Below are 22,433 nucleotides of genomic sequence, written 5' to 3'. Positions count from 1 at the left end.
TGCATTGTCTTTCAATGGCCCAAGGCTGTGCATCTGTGGAGAGGGTTAAAGGATTTGGCTGGTTTTAAAGACACCTCAGCCTGTCCCGCACTCTTCCATGAAAGTGAGGTTACTTTCCACACCAAAAAGAGAGAAAACTACTTTTGCATATTGATAAGCTAGAAGGAAAACTCTGTATTTATGTTACATCTACCCACTTCTTACCAAAGGTGCACACGACTGAATAAATCCATTGCGGGCATACAGGATATATAAAAAAATAGATGATCATAATCCTGGAAAATGCATTTGCTTAATTGCATGGCTTCCACATTTCCTAATAAACAACTTCAATACAGTCATTAAGCCATTTTTGCTGAAATGTACTACCATAAAGCAAACATATTTGCCATTGCATTTGCACAATTACAGCTGTTTAATAAACCATTTCCAATATGTAAATGTAGCAACCATTCCAGTGTTGTTGCTTTGGAAGCCATTTCTGGGTGCTTGAAATGCCAGACAGAAGCACATTTGGACATATATAACACTATAGAGTGCTTCTCTTGCTACCTACTAGCAGAGCAGTTCCTCTCCCTGCTCCTGCCCTTCCCTGTCTGCCTGTTCCAGCCAGGCATCCTTCCTCCCCTTCACCCAGCAGGCAGAGGACACTGCCCATCACTCCCTGTGACATTTATGACTTATTGAATGAATTTATTCCCGCGACTACTTGTGACCTGGTGCTGCTCAGGGCTCGTATGTTGTGCGGTGAGGAACCTTTAAACACAGCTGTTGTTTCAGGTTGTCCCAGGCACCAGGCAATCAGCAGATGTGCTGTCCTGCTTCACCCCCAGCTGTGCTTCCTTCTCCTTCAAGGACGCAGGTGACACGCTGCGACTGCACCGCTTTCTTCAAACCCCAAGTCAGGGCAGCTGCAATGCACCCTGCCATGTCAATGTCTTTACATTAGTAACATCAATTACTGATTCCAGTTACGGTAAACATTCCCCTCTCTGTGACACCACTAATCACATCAATTTTATTGTACTTTGGTTTTTAATTGTCATCTCTGTTTCCAGGAAACCTCTGTTAACCACCATTAAAGTTGCAATTCTAAATGTAAAAAAAAAAAAAAAAAACAACTTAATGGAGCTGAATGAATTCTCAAACCCAAAGCTTCCATCTGCCATCAGTCTGTGTTTTGACACAGAAATTAAGCCACACAGCTGTTATGCTAGAGGAATCTCCACACGTGCCCTGTGAGCCTGCGCCCAAGGTTTGATAGTCAGGTGTTCATGATTTTACACAGGTAGGGCCATCGCTCATGAGGAACATTATCAACCCTGGGCGTCATTTGCATTTGAAGGAAAAAGGAAAGAAAAGCCCCATCCACATTAAAAACAAACCAAGATCACAGCTATTCCTGAAACACTGATGTTGTGATAGGAGCCACAAGAGACACAAATGCAGCTGCACAGCCAGGCAGGGACAGGCTCGGGAGATGCGCTATGCCCCCAGCCCATCGCCCAGGCTCACATACAGCCTTTCCTCTCCCACATTCAGCATCTCAAACGGCATGGTCTATCTGCTGGATCCTTCTTCCGTCAAGTTTACTGCTGATTTGCAGGCCAGCTGCTCCATACATGATATGAGAAGGACACAGTAAATTCTGCCCAGTACTTTATGGATTAGAGTAATATAAATTTTGAACTACTGCTGGCAAATAGAGACCACTTAAATCGAAAATTGAACTAGCTCAGAGTTAATTAGCTCTGAGCCCCTCGGGAAGAGCATCTGCCTCCTCCTGTGAGCTGCTATCAGCCAGGGCTGCATGCATGGGAGATACTGTCGAAGACGGACCTATGCTTCTGTTGATACCTGATAGAATGGTTAACTTTACCAGTGTAGGCAGTCCTGTTAAAGTCAAGGAAACTGCTCTTAAGAACTGCTCTAGAAATTCCCGTTAGGTTCAAGTCCTTAATCATCACAATTGAGACCTTCAAAAAATAAAACCAGAAAAAGATCTATTGGATTATTAAAACAATGAGACCAGCATAACAAAGCAGGCATGAACATTGCCTTATAGGACACAAAACTCATCTGCCTCTGTGTTCTCCACATATACAGTATTTTCAAAGAAAACATGCATATAAGGAAGCAGTGTAAGTAGGTAATGAAGAGGCAGTGACGCACACAGGGGCACTGCTAGGGCTGGCTGGGCTAGCATATATACTTACTTCTTTGTTTTGACGTTTACTGTTTGATGGCAAAAGCTTAACCAGTTTTTGGAAGCTGAGATGTTTATGTTCACCAGATCCTGCAGTTCGCACTCTACTCTTCTGTGGCAGAAGGTGGAAATTTTGCAGTTTCTTTTCCATTACTTTCTTTATTCCCTGCCTTTTTCTTATTAAACCATGTCTCACAGGGTGATAGCCTCCCACGGAGTTTTTGTCTGGCCTGCCAATAACACCCTGCCCCTGTCAGGGCAAAAGGGCAGTTTCATGTGTCTCTGCCAGCAGCCAGGCAGCTCTGAAGACAAGAAGAAGAAACTGCATCTTACATCAGAACTGTTAATATTTCATAGACCGGTGCTGGTAGCAGGCTTGTGGCTATAAAGGGTCATTTTGTGCAGAGAAGACTGCGACTCATTTTGGCAACCTCCCAGCTAATGATAATTTGATTTTTAGGGGAACCTGTTCCTGCATAAAGCCCTGATATGCCCCCCACTGCCCAGAGTGCTCTCCCTTTCTCACAACACAGCTCCTTTCCCATTTGTTTAGTTGTTAGAGGCAAAAAGAGGCAGCCTTACACTGCATTTCTCTCCCCGGCGTACAAGCGTGCCGCCCAGGGTGGTGGCTGTGCTCCAGGGGCTCATGTGCTTATGTCTTTTGGAGTTGGCTGTCAGTCCTCAGTACATGCTGTAACTAAGACTTTCCAGCCTAGCCAGCATAATAAACAGTGGTGCTTTTTTTGGAAATATTTAAGCTTTTTCCTGCCTTAGAAAGATGAATGACTTATCACTTTGTTCCTACGTTGGGCAGATGACATCAATATTCAGAGTGCAGCACGCAGAGGAGCTCAGCACACGAACCCACGTACCTGTCAGGACTCACCCCGAACAGACAAACCGAGGGGAAAAGCCAGGTAGAACACAAGCTCCGTGGCTGTGGAATTGCATAACTACATGCGATCGGCTCTTTCCACCGGTGATTACAGGCTGCGTTTTCACACTGCTGTGCCCAGATGAGCACAGTCGATGCCCCCAGCAGGGAGCTGAGGGGGAGAGGTGGGTGAGGTAACTCACATTGTGCCTGAGCGTCATTTGTGACCTCGTTTATCCCCCTTGAATTGAAATCGAGTCTTAAGCCACCCTCCTTGTTAAAGCATTTCAGGGATCTGCTTCCATATTGCATCCAGCTACTAGACAGTTAAAACAGAGAGAGGAAAAATAACAGCAACCTGTTGTCACATCAGAGAAACCCAGTTTCTCCAGCGAGTATCCTTCTAACACAATTGACAACTGTTTCTGGGAGATGCTCTCCTACATCCCACCATTTGCCCCAGCAGCCAGGATGCTGAATTGGGTCACGGGTGCTGCTTCAGGGGAGCCCACCATGGATACAGACACACTCACACTCGGAGGGGGAAGATGCCCAGTTGCACTCTGTGCTCTCAAACAGGAGTTCCGAGCGATCATAGATCAGCCTTAGCTTCTGGGTGAGCAAAAAGGCACAGGATTAGGCAAGCCAGGGCAGCATCGGCTTTCACCACTGGCAGAATGAGCTGAGCAACTCCCATTTTTCAGACAGCTTCTGCTCCACCTGTTAACGGCTGAAATACGGTGCAAGGAATAAATCGAGAATTGGTTAATTGGTCTGAGGATTGTTATGAAAGTGGAGGAAGGTGAAAGCCCGTTAGCGCTGGCATCACCCTACAACATCCTTCCAGTAATTCAGAAGCACACAATTAGTGGTATGGAAAGGCCACAACAGAGCTCAAGTAAAACAAGCACCGAGCACAGCAAGTAACAGCAAAAAAACAATGCACAGAAACAGAGCGATGCTGACCTTTGCACAGGTCTCAGCACAGGATCAGCTCTTCAGCCCTGAGGATTAGGGAATGGTGATGAAACCTTGCACTTCCTATCCAGCATGGACCAGGGTGTGGAACTCACAGCTTTAGGGGGTCACACGCTGCGCCTGAACTCATGAAAAAAGGGTAATATTGTGATATTTATCAGCAGACATGGACAAACTGCACCATGGTTCCACCTTTCTCCCTTTTCAGTATCTATTTAAGATGTTTACAAGATGCAGCCAAGCACATCCCGTCCTGAATGCGTGTCTAGGTCCCACTAGTGTCACAGCGAGTTGTGCACACGCGTTACAGGACAAGAGCGACCGGGGGTACAACAGACCCGCAGCCTGGCGACCCTGCATATCCCTGTGGATTTAAAAAGGTGGTGATTTGCAGAATACACAGAACAGTCTTTATATGGGAATGTATCTCACCCAGCTTGAGAACGGGAGAACCAGAGTGTTTAAAAAAGAAAAAAATAAAATCTTGCTAATATTTGGGTTTGTAGTTTTAAGCTGCAGGAGATATATTTACAGAACAGAATAATCTCTGCTGGTTCAGAATTTCCTCTCCTTTCTCACCTCTACTCCTCCACTTGCAGTATCACGACTATCACCAAGCAACTAATGTTATAACTGGAAAGGACTTAAAAAAAACTTCCTCACAAAAAAAAAAAAAACAAAAACACCAAAAAACCAAACCCCCAAACCAGTCAGTGATTTTAATATTTAAAGACTCAAAATACTCAAAATGAAGGATAAAAAAATTAGGTTTGAAAAGCTAAAGATAACAGAATAGTCTCATTTATGGAGAATTATTGCTAACTCCTACCATTCAAGCAGAATATGCTCAACTTCCCTGGCCACTGAGCAAAAGAAAAAAATAGTTTGCCCTTAGAGCAACACAGCTATTTAAGAAAATGACACTTCTTTGTTGTTCTTTTTCTTTACCTTTGGCTCCTGAGCTTTCTAGGCATATTTTATCTTTTTTTTCCAAATGCACAAGGGCTTTCTCCTTAAGAAAGGAAGCAGATCCTCATACATTCAGATGACTGCAATCCCGCATTTCATGACCATCAGGGACCTGATAGGCCTAATGAAGATCCCATGGTAAAAAAATGGTCTTTTACCACCTTCTGTTTCAAATGCAGAAGAAAACTGTTGAATCACAGGCTGGACACTACAGGGTTAGGGTGAAGAAAAGCAGAATTCTCCCATGGCCTCCTTCTCTCTCCATCCCATGACGATGAAAGATTTCTCTACAACAGAGGAAATCACATGGCTTCTTCAGCAGTTTGTAAAATGGCCTGGATTTTTTGCTTGGCTTTTTATCCTTAAATATTGAGATCCTCAGCTGGAGAGCAGAGGGAAGTGTAGGAACATCAGTTGAGCTTAATTTTCCTTTTACATAAATCCAACTCACTGTTGCTTTGGTGTTATTTGCTCTTCCTTTCATCTGGAGCCAGGCTGGTGCCTAGAAGGTGGAGCTGCGTGTGCACAACTGGCAGCTCCTCATTATCGGTGCCCAACAGAATGATTTATGGACGATGAGGACTAAGCTCCTGGCTTCGTGTACTTGCCGTGGGAGATGTTCTCCTGTTGATACCCAATGGTGAAAGGTTTTTAGCGTTGTCATAGGAACGGCTGTCATCTTCGGTGAACAGCCTCTCCTCAATGTGAGGCTGCCTTGCTTGTTTACTGTACAAAGCCATTTTTCAGGAATATTTTGCCTTGGATTTCCAATAGTCTTATCTTTCCCAAAACTCAGGCAGTAGAAACTACAGAGATTGTGATGATGGATGGTGCTAAAGCCGCTGGAGAGAAACAGGCAGGACCCAGTATGTGTCTACACTATGAGCTAATCTTCCAGGGAAAGTGATCTGACAGCTTCATTATCATCTTCTACTTAAAAGGCTCACTCTTGCTCACGCTAGCTCTCTCTCACACACACACACTTGCAACTCTCCTTCCTTCCCCCAGGAATTTACCAACAGGATTGGTTTGTACAGTCACCCAAGGTGTGGAGGTGAAGCCAGCACACTGCACAGCCCTTTTTATGGTGTGCTGATGCACTGAGACATTGGCAAAGTTTTGTTTCATCAAGTGACATAGCCCGCGTAGAAATACAGCTACTATGAGGGTCCCTCAGGGGCTAATTCTTTCACACTCCTGCATCCCCAAGCTACGGTGACAGAAGCAAAAGACTGCAAGTCCTACCACGCCACCATCAGCAGCTCATGTTAGGATCTCATGTCATCAGCTCTCAGGGATGAGGCAACAGCAAAGAAAACCCTGACCAACAAGTCGTTGGCCATAGGGAAAGACTATTTTGTTCTTACTAATTTAGTATCACGGCTGTCTCACAAGCAGGACCCAAAAGAGAACACTACTGATAAATAAATAATTTTGGTCAATTCAAAATGAGGGTTTTTTTCCTCCAGTTTTCCTTGAAACAGAAACTTGAAAACAATGAGGGGGTTGAATGAAATATTTTGACTCAGATTGAAACAATCTTGAAATAAAATTCCAAAATCAGAGATCAAAACACTTCACTTAGGAGGTATAAAAACATTTCACCACTTCTAAATCTCCCTCCATCCTCTGTCTCCATCTATGAGGACTAATCAAATGTGGCATAAACTCACAAGCAGTTTCAGTCAACCTAAAAGGCATTTTACAAACTTACTGTGAGCCTCCAAAAAATATAATCAAGCCCAGATTCTGTAGTGATCTAACCCAGAATCCTATTTCTGAGCAGCCTACTCTCAAACTTCTCAACTCTCAACAGCTACCTTCACTCACCGAAGAGACTGATTCGGCAAACTTCCTACACATCAAATTTATATCAAAACTGGCTAGTTTCCTACCATTTCTGCCAGAATAGGACGAAGTATTATCAACAGAACCTCTCTTAAGGCTCACTTATTCCCAAGACACTGAAGCAGGAAGGTAGTCTTCTACCCTGAAAGGTTCAAAACCAAATGGATTAATGTCAGGGCTAAATATTTGACAGCAAGTACTATGACAATTTAATAAAAGTCTTACAAGTAAATACAATACAGCTAACACTTAAGTACTCAGTAAACTAAAGAGATTGCAATTAAGGTGCTTTAAGGTACCACATGGTTTCAGTGATGGCAATAAAGGCTTTTCCCACTTGACACTATCATTTATAACTTTGTAATACAGCCTTTTCCTACCTGACTGGCTCTGACATTGTAAGAGTGGGGCACTGGGGTGAACGCAACTTCTGGAAGACTAAGTTTTTTAAGCATTATTAAGCAAAAACTGCATCCTTTATAGCTTCAGTACTCAATTCTGCAAGCATCTGATAAGAGCAGGGTTTCATGTCATCAAAAGTTTGGGTAGATTTCTAAAATGAAAAATGTTTCCAATAGCTGGCTCCATTCTGCTCCTGAAATGACCGGCTGCCTCTTTATGGTCCTGTGGCCCAATATGGGGCTTCTGCAGAATGAAGAAAACCTTCCAATGACCAAATGCTACTATGATTACCTCCACCAAGAAAATGAAACTGGCTTAGAGCTTGATAGAAATACCTCACTGCAAAAAACAAAATTATGTACTCTAGTTATTTATTCCCAAACCATCTCTCAGAGGGATCGCATCAGATTATGTCAGACAGTGAAGCACAAGCCTTTTTTTTTTTTTTCCTTCCCCTTAAAATCTTGCTACTCTGGGATGAGATCACCCCACTGTGAGTCATTAATCCACAAAGACAGCTTGTAACATACAAGGAAAAGCAGAGCCTTACTCTCAAATCCCTACTGTACTGGCCAGGAGGCATCAGGCACTTTTAGACCTCTCATCGCCGTACTATACATGCCTCTAAGCATCTCAAGCACGTATCCACAGTGCACTTTAATGTTTCCATGAAAGACCCTCAACATGGTCACTAGATGGGTTTCATGATCCAAATCTAGACTAGAGTTGGACCTGAGCATTAAAATTCTGGAGCCACCTCCAGCCACACACCTGGGTTTTGACAAATTTAATTACCTAGATGCTCACCACTGCAGCGCTCTGCCACAAAGAGTAAGTCCTTTCTGTAATTTTGTTTAAGCAAATTCAGAAGTATGTGCATATTAAAAGAAGTATCACATCCATTTCTGCATAGTGGTAGGTCATGGTGCTGAACTTCCATCTGTAAATCCTCAGTAGTTCTGGAACTGGACAGCAGCAACTTTTCCTCCAGTCTTACCTGCTGGAGCAGAGGCGTCAGTGGCAAGATTGGCTGGAACAAATTAAGCAGGTTCAGGAGCTAAAGAGATGGCATTACACAGATTAATCAAATAGATACACACTGGGAGAATGTCTCCAGTCTCCTTTATTTTCATTTATAGAAAAGTATGAATATAAATCAGCAGAATATAAAGAAAATATTTCAAATATTTTCCAGTCAAAAATACAAGGCAATAACTAGCCCTCCTGGTACAGCTGGGATGACTTCCTATTTAGAGCCCCAGGACTGCACTGCATTTTGGGGCAACTAGGAGTTGCTCCTTGAAACCTGAAGTCCAAGGGCCCATTTATCTCTGGTACCTTCTATTCTCACAGATTTGAACAGGCTCATTTCTAAGTTTTGCCATTATCTCAGCAGTGCAAGATCAACCCTCTGTAAGGCTGAGGATCAATATGAAATGATGAGACCAGGGAGGGTGAAAACAAAAGGAAAAGATATATAAGCACAAGCAGGAAGCATCCACAAAGAAGTGCCATTGCCATGGAAAGAAGGCACTTGAGTTAATTTATTTTGCATTGTTGATTCTTCACTGAGACTTTAGAAAAATAATAATTAAACTTGGCTTCATATGGCCTTTTTTGTCCAATTTCTTATTTGGTCAATTCTTGTTCCTGTCAAGAAAGAGGGAATTTGCAAGAAGTCATCAGGTCAGACAGGCCTCTCTTGGGGACAGACGGGCAACAAGAGATTGGCACTTCACAGCCAACCTGATTTCTTTGGAAGTCAAGGAGTACACATGGACAGAGAGGATTCAGGATGTCCCGGTACAGTCAGCAACCTCTTGAAAGTAAGTGGCATAGCCTCTTACTGACATGGAGAAGTCATTGCTTTGGTTGTGGTTCCTACCGCTGCTGCACGTTAGTGCCAGAGAAGCCATCACAGCTCTTGCTTGCTGAGACTGCCAGAAGTTAGATGAACAAGAAGCTGTGAACAGAAGGACAAGAGCAAGTGTCCAGCTGGCGAATTCTCTTCCAGGTTCCCTTGCATTGAGCATTCCCCACTGCCTGCCAGTGCAACACCTGATTCCTGAAAAACAGTCATAAGAGGGAGAAAGTTAATGTGCTGCACCTGGGCTGCAGGGCAGTCACTCGTACAACAAGGGCTTAAATCACCCAGTAAATCCCATTTAGTTTGCTAACATTCACTTTCACTCCATGGACCCAATTCTGCCTTACTACCACTGTAAAGAAGCAGCAACCACAGTGACCCCCACAGGATTATAGTAGTGTGAAGTAAAGCCACAGTCAGTCAGGAACACTGGTCTGGAAGAATCCAGAGCAGCACACACTGTAGATGTTAAGCAGATGTTAAGTCCAAAAGTATTCACAGAACCATTCCCTCGAGGTGCCCAGCATTGCATGCAACAACTCACAAAGCACACCAGCATCCCCATAACTCCTGTATTGAAACACTTGACAGGTTGCAAAGTGGGCAAAACACCTCTTTCTCCATTTTTCTTTGTAACAACATGCTCCCTCTCAGCAGGCAGAGCTCTGTTGCCACCCATAACCATGGAGATGCTGAATAAGTACCTAGCACGCAATACACACCACATGTCTGTGCAAGCAGGTGCAGGGACATGAGCATCTCTGGATAACCACGTTAGTGGAACACTTGCCTAAGCTTTTCTGCCTTGCTAAGAGCTACACACTAACACAGCTTCTGGATGGCAGCTGGCTGGAGGTACCAGACCCACAAGTGTTGGAACAAGGTTACTCACAGGCCTCTTAAGTAGAGGACAAAAAAACCAACCAACCACCTTTTCTCCAAAGCAGTCCATCAATACATTGACCAGAACTGAACAGAGAAATATCCTAGTAAAACAACCAAGCAGATCCACAGGTCATTTTTCACAATCAGTGGGTGCACAAGCAATGCTGGCCTAACGGCCACAGAAATGAAAATTTTGCTATAGCACTGTGGCCCTTCCCAGATTTTAGCATTTAGTGGTTTAAGGGAATTCCTCACATCAGTGCATCCCAGCCCTGACCATTGGAGAAGCACAAATACCACAACTGGATCAACTCTTGCCCTGTGCAGAGAGCTGCCCACAGAATAGCCCAACAGACCCCTAACTTCTGCTTGTTTTATAGTTCTGTGGAAACTGGAATTATTGCTCTAGCTCCACAAAAATAACCCTGCCCTTGGTTTAATGAGATGTCATGGTCCAGAGCAGGGTTTTATGCATCACACGTGGTTGGAAAAGGCTCACTGCATTTTTCTTTTGGCTTGGGGTCATTTCAAAATACCAGAATCTGCACAGGGAGGATTAAGATGCCAGATAAAGCAGGCTGTGCACAGAGCAGTCCCTTACCTTCCAAGCTGCGGGCTGCAGCTTTACCTTTAAAAGGCTTCACTCCTTAAACACATAAGCTAAACTTGCTTACTCTCATTTTGCTCATGGGGAAGGCAAATACTGACTTTGCTATAAATCAAGTCCATCCATCCTCTCTCTCCCTCTGCCCCACGAGCACAGGCATAAACTGCTGCAGCCTGGACATTTATGTGCTACAACTGCCACATCTTGCTCCAGATGATGAAGAGCAGCTGATCCTCCTAGGCACAGGCTGAGTAACAATTTCACAGATGTCAAGTCTGTGCTTTATTTGTAGATCTTTCAGAAGACGATCCAAAATTAACAGATCAATTTCCCGGCTCGATGCTCTGCCTTGTTTATCTCATAACCTTCTAGAAGAAAGAAGTCAAAGCAAGCTATCCTCACCTGATGGCCACAGATCTGGCCATACATCAAGGACTTTGGGAAACGTCCTGAGCTTGCATAACACAGGTTAAAAAGAACTAGCATCTTCTACAGAGTGGGAGACAGGTGGAAGGCACAGATAACAAGCATCTCTCTTTAACTTGAAGCATTTATAAGCCAGACTCCACTTAGACACAAGAAGATAATTAGGAAATACTCATCAAAATATACCAGCATTGCTGAGTTTATTTTAAACTCTGTCAGATGTTTTCCTTCCTGAGAGTCACTCTTGGAACAATATCTCAGGGAACTAAACGCTGGCACAAGCTGCCGAGCTGACAGGGTGAGAAGCAAAGCGCCGGCACGGCGTGGGTGGGACAGCAGCAGCTGTGCATGCTTCCCCGCACAGCCTCAACCAGCAGCCCCAGAGACCGGGGCCAGCACACGACGGCACAGGTCAGCCAGCATAACCATCGCTCTGAGGTTGCCACAAACTGTCCACGTCTCCTGGCAGAATTACAGCGGCAAAAATTCAAAATGAGGGTTAACCGAGTATACAGCCAGAGACTTGTGAGCAGATCTAGGCAAAGTCAACACACACTGCAACCTACTCTCTGGCATCAGCTTTGGCCATCCACCATCCTCTTCGTCAGGGCAGCAGTTGCTTTCCCATCTTCTTCCACCTTTCTTTACAAGCAAATCCTAGCCTGAGGAGCTCACCATGCAACCCCCTCAGAACACTGCTCCCTTGCAAGCCTGCATGCTCAGATACGGCCACTTCCTCTAACAGAAGGCAGAAGCCTTTTCACAGACATTTCCCTCATCCCACTGAATGGCTGTCCCCACCAACAGTCCAATTTCTTCTCAGAGATCACAGAGGTCAGTTTTTCCCTCCATGCAACCTGGTAAAAAAAGTATATTATTTCTGGAAACAAATTAGGAGATACCTCTGTTTGTACAAAGAATACCTATAATAAATACTTGCACTTGAGATGTTTGTAACAAGAAAATCAAGGAAGATACCCAGCCCTGGACAACAATCTCCTTGACCCACCACTGTAAGGTCAAATAGTGATAAAGAACACCAGACCATGCCCTGGAGGTTAACCATCTAGGGGATACACGGGAGTTATCTAAAAGATCCATGTGAAAGGTAAGGGAGGCTTCACACATACACAGGATGAGGAAGTTGCAGACCAGAGACATCATTCATGTTCAACCTGCCAGTCACACATCCATCTCTGACAAAGCTGCCCAGCACTGCTGGTTCAGGGAGGCTTAAAGTGCATCTCCATTGCCTTTTGTAGACAGGAGCTTTGTCCACTGCTCAGGCCAGCTCTGACTGTCCTCCAAGCCTATGTTACTACCCTGGCAATGAATCCAAGTGAACACACACAGTACGGCTGCTTGGCATACATACAGAGAGCTCATACCTGCCTAGAAAATGCCACAGACATGACTTCATTTGACATTATAGGCAGTAATGCTGGAGGGGTAAAAGCTCACTGTATTAAAAGTTGGCTTCCCTGCTAGCTCTCACATGCCTATAATGAAACGGACCCACTAGTTCATCTTACAGACCTCCAACAAGATTCTGGGAACAATTTCTAGGCTCTGCTCAACTGGGATGGATTTAAACAATCTGCTGAGACATGGGCTGAGTCCTGACTTCAGCAAACCATGCACTGTTCACCCCAACTCCACTATGACTACCGCTTTCCAGCCTTCAGCTTGCCAACACCCGACAATCAGATCATCATTCCTAAAGGACACAGTCCCATTTTCTTTGTGCTTCCATTTCACATACAGTGTTGTTCACCAGATCAGGTGAAGGAAAATGCCCTCCCCTTTTTGCAGGCTAATGAGGAAATGAATTCCTGAATATGTTTTTTATTTCGCTTAATCTGATGTTCCTGTCTGGCTCCAGGGTTTTAGTAAAATAACATTACTGTAAGCTTTTATAATCACTTACATGTTGAATGCAAGTAAGAGCTACTTCTGGCCACACCAGTTAAGATTTTTTGATTCTTTATCTAAAAGCTCTCGGAACCTTTGTACATAACAAGCTGAGGCAGGGAAGGAAAAGACTCTAACATGACTTCCTCTTACTAAAAGCCCGAGAAAAACCCTGCCTAAAACCCCTGCCATTATTGGCAGTCTTGGTAGTGCAATACATTGTGTGGTTGAGGCCTGACAATCCTAGTTTAGAGTTTCTCATTCAAATGAACATGCTTATTTCAACATTTATATAAGTTTTAAAAATACCCCTGCCCGGCACTGATGGGCAATGATTTTTCTCAGGCAGGGCTATTAACCAGTTTCAGAGCATGCCTTTAACAAACTAACAACAGGGTTAACAGTATCAGGATAAAAGCAGTGCAGAAGCTGTGCCTCCAGTGACAACAGCAGAGGCTCGGAAGCCAGGACTCCTCCGTTGCTGGCTCTGCCACGTATGCATTTCACAGCTTCAAGCCATTCCCTTCACCTTTGCTGGAGTCTGCCCAATTTGTACAACCTGGGTGGTCACCATCAATCACCCCACAGCTTCTTCAGCTTTCCAGGGAAAGGATGCTGGAAGTGCAAAGATTTAACAGTACTTCCATCCAGCCTCAGGTGCCAGCACATACCCCAAGTCCCTAAGCCAGCTGCCACTTGCCAGAAATACTCATAAAGGGTCACTTGTAGAAACAAACCCAGTGCTTAAAAATCAGAAAGAGATTTTATTTTATTTGACATCTGACAGAACTGTTAACCTCAGAAGCATGGCTGGAGTGTCTTTAAAACAAAAAACCTCCACAACTGTGCCACTTAAAAGTCAGGGAGACTTAGCAGACTAAGTGCAGGTGCTCCCACACTTCAGTCCTGGCTCTGCCACTGGTTTAATATGTAAGCTTCACCAGGTCATTTCATCTCTGCAAGAAACTCATGATATGCAACAAAGACCAGTTAATATACGTAGAGTGCTCCAGAGAGCTGTGTGCAGCACATTATGAAACTGGGACAAGCAGATCAAGGGAGAAGAATGAAAAATTCAACACGAAAACAAAACCTAAAACTCTTACTTTTTGCTTCCACTGCCATCCCCATAACAATGTAGACTTCTGGAGTCTAAAGCCGGGTGCTGACACTCCACGCAGACAGTGTGGCCCTCCCTGAGATACTGCATCCAGTGAGTGTACGAGTGGTGGCTCTGCAAGCAGCCCGGCGTGATGGCCACAAGCTGGAATTCAACACAGTACCTGCAACCAAAATAACCCAATAGGTTAGTTCAATAACCAGTTTAGAGCCCTCCATGGGACTGGAAGAGCCAGACTAAACTGGGTGACCATAGACCACTAATTAAGAAAAACAAGAAAACAAACAAATAAACAAACAAACAAAAAACCTCCACACCCAAGGCCATAAAAACCAGAACGTATGGCGTACCTGCACTTTGGCAAGGTTAAATGGGGAATAAAACTACTTTGCTGCTGTTTTCAACTGACATATCAAAAAATATCAGGTATTACTGGCACCTGTTTTTACAAATAGAGACACATACTGGTCAAGCATTTGACTAAAGCCAAAAAACCCTAACGGACAGGTCTTCTGATTCCGATTCCAAGCCTGGTATCCACTTGCTGAACCACACTTTCTCTATCATCTACTCTCAGTTACTTATAAAGGGTTTTGTAGAGCAACTTGCAACAGGAGCTAAGATTCAGTCTGTAGAGGTTTTCCCTGTGATGATCTCCCTTCTAAGAGACAGAGTGAGCTTGTCAAATCTCAGTGGGAGGAGTATCAGATTGACACAGCACTTTTGCCCTGCCCAGACTTTTCTGTGCTTCTGATTTTAACCAAACCTGAGAGGAAAGCCCAAAAGAACTGGCCTTGTTTGGAGGGGAAAACCAAGGAAGTTTAGTAATTGTCTATAAACACAGAAGAGAACTGGGTTCTAGTCTAGTCTGGTTCTGCACCAGTCATCACGGGGATTTCCAAACACCTTCAAGTAGCACACTGAACCACGTGAGCAGTTTGCTTCCTTGTCTTATCTGAGGGAAAGACAGCAAGGATAAATGTGCATGCAACAGACCCATGCTCACATTTTTTAATTTTACAGGAAGACTCAACTAATGAGGAGTCAAAGGGAGACTCAGGGTGAACAGATGCTCTTTCCTTCAGACACTTAAGTAAGGGAGACAGATGCACCCACGCACTATGGGAATACTTATATGTACAACAGCACGTGGGGAAATAAATCAACAAGGGCATGGCTGCTTCACGCTGCAAGAGCAGCTCTGGGAAACTCCACACAGTGTTTAAAGGAATGGCAGCACTCGACAAGAAACAGGCAAACCATCAGGGACTGCACTAAGAATCCCTGGTGAATAACTATCCTGTGAAGCTGCGCACGAGGGTTTTCAGGGTGGAAGATAACCTTTCCCATCAGCACTGCGTCGCTGGTAGCGATGACCCCAACTGGGGAAGAAGAGGACTGGGAAGGCTGATGCCAGCTCCCCTGTGTTTGAGGCACCAGCCCAGAGGCAGAGCAGCACACACAGAGATGGCTGTGTCTCAAAAGGTAAAATGCAACAGAGCTTTCCACACAGCCCTGCCTGTACCTGGGCTGTGGAACAGTGCTACAGGGAAAACAGGCAGTGTTACAGCCAAGAGGCGCTGAAATAGGAAAGAGATGTGCTTCCCATGCAACAAGATAGCAAACTCTGCCCCCTGAGAATTTATCCCGTTTAAGTAAAAAAGTGCAAACTGCACCAGATTCCACATTGGGAAGAGCTGAAGTGAATGGTCTTTGGCTTTTTGATCACACAACCTTAAACAGCAGCGATGCCATGAACAAAGAGCTGAATTTCAGTCTTGTACTGGCCTTGCATCAAGGCAGACCCACAACCTTCAAATGCATGGCAAATACTGCTGTTGCTGAGGGGAGAGCAGCACCCTGCTAGTGAAGTGCCACCCTTTTGCTGGAAAACACCAATTCTGATCAGCAAAAAGCTGGGCCCAAAACTGCAACCGGACAGACACTGAAGGTGGACTATGACTGAGGCCCTGTGCTGAGCCTCCAACTTACCCTGCTCTTTCATTGCCGTCAGCTGCAGCTCTTTTTTTCCTCGCTTTTCCAAACCCTCCTGTTGTTATTAATGCTGGGACTGTATATATCAAAGAGAAAGAGTACATAGTGTAAGTGGCAATACTGCACTAAGGCTGTTTACATCTGCAAAACAGTACGATAGGCCTTTAATGTCATATGGTTTTATCTTCAGCAGGAGACAAAAACAGTTCAAACTTTGTATTTTGATATTATCCATGACCATCAACCATTTCACCAAAAAGAGAATCTGTATTGTTGCCAGATTTTTGCCTGAGCAGAGTAAGCCTACTTATCAGGCACACCCAAAAGACAGCGGGGAGGCAATATTCACTTAATATTAACTCCCCATAGGTTTGAAGGAGTTGGTTGTAGCCAACATCCAGACTGGACAGATTTTGACACCAAAATACCAGCAAAAATGACAAGCCATTCTTCTAAAAATCAGTAAAGGTATGTCAGGAAAAGTTGATTTGAACAAACTGAAATCAGGTGTTATCTCCAGAAACTGGCTGGAGATCTCTGCCTGCACTCTGCTCCAGTGCAAAGAATTCATATCTTGCCTTTGATGAGTGTTGCTCCTTCATGATTTTTTGCAGATGACTCATAAAATTTAAAAAAATATATAAAAAAGAAGAAAAAAAAAAAGTGCTCAACACCCACTTACAGAAGTTTTAAACAGGCATAAATCTACCAACTCTAACAAAATCACCAGAGATTTACACTTGTATAAGCAAGATCACAACAGGCCTGTAATATTTCACTTTTGAAACACAGCAGATCCCAACAAGCAGCAGGCACTACTTTCAAATATTGTCCCAAGAAGGATATCTCTAAGGCCCTGTGTGAAGAGCTCAGTTCTCAATTACACCAGACAGGCCCAGAGCAAACATGCTGGTGTCTGAAAACAACCCTTTGCAAACACAGTAAAGAAAGATCAGCTCTGCTGACCCAAGCAAGAGTCCTCCCTCCGATTACCCAGACACTTACATTTTCAGTGGACTTACTCAGGGACTGTTTGCACTCTGTTCCTTGCTGAGTCCAGTACTCCACGCAGCCAGCCCTCTCCTCAAGAGGAGGGCATGCCTCTCCTCCATTCCTGGGCTCCTGGATGACGTGCCTCCTCCGAACACGATACGTTGTCTTGCAAGGCTCTGCGCAGCCACTCCAGACACTCCACTGAGATACGACACAGGGGATAACTGGAGGAAGAGTAACAAACAGGGATGTGGAAGGTTACAGAAATGATGCCAGTGATGTGCCTTCTCCAGAAAAGACACTTCTTGACATTGCTCGGTACAACCTTCCTTATTTCACACCTGTCCCACAGTTGTGTTGGGCAGTTCCCACTAGCTCTGCTCCCAGGAAATTACCTGCCCAGTAGCTCCAGTCATCCCAGCTAGTCACTTCCCTTTCCCACACCACTGCAAGACTCCCCCTCAAACTGGGACCTGCACTGGATAACTGAGAAAAGTTTTAAAATTAGACAAAGTCAAGTTGAGTGGTAGGGGAAGAGCAGAATAAAGAGCAGGAGGAAATGGAGGGTGTAGAGCCTTCACGCAGATAAGGCCTGAAATCTTACTGATATCTCTTGTGAGATATCACACAGCAAATGATGACCAGCCATGGAGTTTGGACCATCACATGGCAAGCTGGAGTTGAGTTCAAGAATCACAATGAAATACAATGGCTTCTACTTTGTACATGTTGGAACCAATCCCAAAATATTCTGAGGATGTGACTCATGACTTTAAATTTTGGGAACTTGCACTAAGTAACACTTCAAAAATCTTCACGTCATTGAGCATCCCTACTTGTTCTCACACAGTATTCACGGTGCTAAACTCCTAAGTTTTGGCCTCCATGCAGCTAAAGAAATGTCTTCTTTCAGCATTCAACATCCCATTCATTCGGTCTGAAACACACTGGTACCACTCCCTGTGTCACATATCCCCTTTTGTGATCTCTTCCCCGTGATCATGCCCATAATTGAGTTTCATAGGATTGAATCTTTGGAGAGAACTATCAAGAATAACACAGGAATCACTGGAGCACAAGAGCATTCACCTCCTGGTCTCTCTCAAAGGCAACCTAGAACCATAGCCCATGATATACTTGGTCAGTTCTACTTAACCAACACAACCTAACCATCAAGAACAATACCTTTGGAGAAGAACACTTGCAGGTCAGCCTAGACTAATTTTTTTTTTCCCCAAAAAAACATTTTCTTAGCTGGCTACAGTCCCTCTCCTTGCATTTCTGCACCTTGTGACTGAGCTGGGCCAGTATGTGACAGTACACCACACAAGCACTTCTAAGGACATCAAACTTCAGTCGTACCAGTGAACAGGTGTCTCATCAGGTTTCCTACTTTGCTGGTTTGGCCATTGGGTGCCTCACACATCCAGCGACCAGCTAAAGGCCAGCACGCACCACCTTCCATACACTAAGAGAAGGGCTGCACTTGCAAGATATCTTCCACCAAAGTCCCTATGAGTACTCGAGAGGCAAACTACCCAAGGACAGAAACACTGACCCATGACGCTGACCTCAGGCACAAGAAATTCCTTGTTTCTGACTCCAGCTCCACTACCAACCTATCACTCAATTTAAAGATGCGGATGAGCCCATTCAAATCGATTAAGAGTCACTATGCTCAGCACCTTACAGTAACAGACATTTGCACTCCAACTTACAAAGGTATTCAAAAGCCTGAGCCCCAGTGATTTCATTGGGACATAAGCTGCTCGATGCTCTTGTGAATCCCAGCCTTTCTGAGCAGCCCAAGCTTGATACTTCAATTTATTCTCCCAGGGAACACAGATAACCCCTAATTACTGCATTAACCTCATTTGAAACTGCCCTTGTCTTCAGGAACTTTAGGAAGATCTTTCAAACGCTATTGCTTTTCTTCTTTGTCTAATGTCACCACAAACAGCTTTTTAAACCTATTCAAAGATTAGGAATTAAATCAATTATCTAAGTAATTGAGAAATTCCATATATGCAGCAATGGACCACAAAAAAACCTGTGCATTGGATTGTGGGCTAGCCAACGTTATATCCTTTTGTGCATCTGATTTACTTGGAACATTCTGCTCTCTTCAGTTTTGTTTGGCGTCACATATTAATGCCTTTGCTTTAATATTTTGCTTTACAAGTCAGTTTGATAAAGAAGCTCTTTAGTGGTAGGAGAAAGAAAACTCCTGAAAAAAGGCCAGGCTACAAATGCAATACAAGTCAAAGTAGAACTGGGTCCCTTACATGCAGCACAAATGAATCACAAGAAACAATGCAGAAATACCTCACCCTGCACAAAATCGGCTTTCTCGCCTGATCTCCCTCAGCCGGATGCTGTTATTCCTCCGGTGAGCCACAGGATGGCACCGGGCTGGCAGCAAGGGGCTACAGCTGTGACACTGGTACTGCTGCAAAGGTGCCCAGCACAGAAAAGGAGCAGCAACCGCCCTTTACTATCCCCTCACAATGAGTAACAAGGACCTGCAAATACATTTTTCTTATTACTCTTCGGTAATATGAAGAAGAGACACGAGGGGTTCCTGTCTATCCCAGTTACCCCTGATGACTGCAGAGAGCAGCAGGATTCAGATGCAGCAGTCCCGAAGGAGGACTGAACAGCCCAGCCGTGTTCAGACATCAAAGGCACTGGGGCATCCCGCACCAACATGCCCCTTCCCTGACAGCCCCAACAGCAGGAGAGAGAGCCAAGCTGCGCCCTCCCCGCAGACCTGGGGTGAGGCAGGTTATGGGATCCCGTGGGCAGCACTTTTCTGCTCGCTGGTCTCTGCCGCACCTGGGAGTTGTTGGTCTGCAGACCCACCAGCCTGTCCGCATTCACAGATATAGCTTGTTTAAATCACCTTGGCACAAACTTATTTCCCACCCATTTTCCAGCTCTCTCTTGAAAGGAAAAAGGCAATTAAATCACAGGAATGTCTGCCCATCTGCCTAGAGCAAAACTCCGCTAAGGCTCGGCTATGCAGGTTTAAAAAAATAAAAAGGCATTATGTGAGCGGGTAAGGCTCCTTGAGGATGCTGTTCGTAGGAAGGGAATATGAGATTGCACCACTCACTAAAATAACTTATCCCCTTAATTCATGTCCGCACTTTAGCGCAAGACATTTACGGAGGGAGGGCTGCTGTGCCCCCCGGGAAGGCAGCGCTGCCTGGGGACCCCGGCACGCAGCTGCCCGGGCACTGCGGTCCAGGCTCTCGCCAGACCAAACGCTGGAGCTGCAGGCAGGTGCTCCAGCCGTCCGTGCCTTTTTGCAGGGAAGCACAGCCTAACGGGAGCAGCGGATTTGATCCCATCCGTAACAGTTCAATCCGCAAGAGGGAAAGGGACTGGGGGACCCTGACCCAGTCAGGCAGCGTCCCACTTCACGTTTCTGTCCCACACAAACACGCCGCATCCCATCCTGACGCCCCCTGCCAGCTACCCGCTCCGGGGGAACCCCAGCACCCCCGAGAACCGCAGCCGAGGTGGGAGCCAAGCGTCCGCAGCATCCCTCCTTCGCCCACCCGCACCCCCGCCTGCCCCCTCTCGCTTTCCCCGGCAGCCAAGCGGAGCCCGGCGGGGGCAGCCGGAGCCCCCAGGGCAGGCAGGGGCCGGTGGGCTCGGGGGCCGGCGGGGGCAGCCGGAGCCCCCAGGGCAGGCAGGGGCCGGTGGGCTCGGGGGCCGGCGGGGGCAGCCGGAGCCCCCAGGGCAGGCAGGGGCCGGTGGGCTCGGGGGCCGGCGGGGGCAGCCGGAGGCGGGAGCGGCCGCAGCCCCGCCGGCCACTCACCTGGGCAGGCCTCGGCGTAGTCGTGGCAGCAGTCGAGGGTGCGGGCGCACGCCTGGTCGCAGTAGCAGGGCCCGTGGGAGCCGTCGGGCCGCCAGCCGAGGCTGAGGCAGGCCGGGTCGCGGCCCGGGCAGCAGAGCCCGCGGGCGGCGCAGCCGGCGCTGGCGCGGCGGGGCAGGGCCGGCAGGGCCAGCAGCGCCAGCAGGGCGGCCCAGCGGGGACACCCCGCCATGGCGGGGCGGCGCCTTCACCGACCTCGGCCCGGCCCGGTCCTCGGCTGAAAGGCGCCGGGAGCGGGCGCTGAGGGAGGGGGGGGGGGAAGGCGGCCCGGCCCGGCCCGGCCCGCCTCCCCCGCGCCCTGGCCCCGCCGCTGAACGGGGGATAGGCGGCGGGGCGGGCCGGGCCGGGCGGAGCCCCGGGGCCGCCAGCCCGGACGGAGGGGCCGGGGCCGGGCGGCGGAGCTGAGCCCCGGGGCCGCTCGGCCTCAGCGGCGGCCCCCTCCCGGGCGGAGCGGCCGCTCCTCGCCGCCGGCCCGGGGCAGGTGCGGCCCCGGGAGCGGGGCGGCGTGCGCAGCTGTAGCCGCGGCCCTGACAGCGGGCTTACGGCGACAGGCGCTCGGTACACGGGTGCCCCGTAGTTCCCCGACCGTCACGTTTCTTTGCCTTTAACCTTCGCGGCATCTCCCGACGCCTGCGCATCCAATAGTTCCGTTTCTGCAGGCTTTTACAACGATTTCTGCACGGACCGCTAGCACTCGCCAGCCCGAGTGTCATAAAGATTACCATCAAAAACAAATTATAGGAGACCACTCTGTGCCGGATTTGACTCCCGCGTACACCTCAGGAGCCGTTAAAAACCTGAAGGTACTTCATTCCCAGCGCAGCAGCTTGTAAGAAACACGATCCAGCCGGCTATACTGCCTCCCTCCAGAATTACTCTGAATTTTCTGCTTACTTTCAAATGCAAGGAGCTTAAAGTGATTAGAGCTACTCCTGTGAATTATTTAGCTATTCAGTAGGAAGCTAAAGGCTTTACTGTAACTTTTTATCAAACAGACTTGCTCTAAAATATTGATCACAACAGATGTTATACCTTGCTGAATCCCGAACTGGGATTTATAAAACCCACCCACTGATTTTTTGGAACTGATTATGCTATTGTGCTAACAGTGGGTATGAGCAGAGTGTTTCCACTTCAGGGAGACTGCAGCAAAGATGCTTCTAGAAAAACAGAAAAATAGTATTAGAGGACAGGCTAACACCTTCATCATGTGCAATGCTGGAGGCATGGGAGCAGAGGAGACCTGGCACTGTACCAGCTCAAGCATAACATGGTAAAATGTTCCAAAAAGATAAGAAATAAAAGGAACTTTCGCTTCTTTGTATGTTAACAGATGTCTGTAGGAAAGGGTAGATGTCTCATTTTCTTGGCAGTGGTCAGATATTGTCACCTTGGAAATCACACATCCTGCAAATCCTGCAGTGGGCAAGAGACAAAAAGGCCGGGAGAGGAAAGAGAAGAGCACTAGA

At 46.5% G+C, this 22,433-nt stretch overlaps 1 protein-coding gene across 1 annotated transcript; it reads right to left on the bottom strand.

The window, feature by feature from the left end:
* Positions 1-8,361: 8,361 nt before the first annotated feature.
* Positions 8,362-21,354, bottom strand: LOC142028734 (somatomedin-B and thrombospondin type-1 domain-containing protein-like). Its single transcript, XM_075022569.1, has 5 exons — positions 20,908-21,354; positions 17,111-17,305; positions 16,086-16,164; positions 14,080-14,256; positions 8,362-9,342 (listed from the first exon to the last, which is right to left on the bottom strand). Exons 1-5 carry the CDS (start codon positions 21,134-21,136, stop codon positions 9,225-9,227), a joined length of 798 nt encoding a protein of 265 aa, XP_074878670.1. The 5' UTR covers positions 21,137-21,354; the 3' UTR covers positions 8,362-9,224.
* Between the last annotated feature and the right edge of the window lie 1,079 nt (positions 21,355-22,433).

The sequence above is a fragment of the Buteo buteo genome, chromosome 2 (assembly GCF_964188355.1).
Source record: "Buteo buteo chromosome 2, bButBut1.hap1.1, whole genome shotgun sequence".
NCBI classification, from domain to species: domain Eukaryota; kingdom Metazoa; phylum Chordata; class Aves; order Accipitriformes; family Accipitridae; genus Buteo; species Buteo buteo.
Note: the sequence above shows the minus strand (reverse complement) of the source record. Positions and strands in the feature narration are given on the sequence as shown.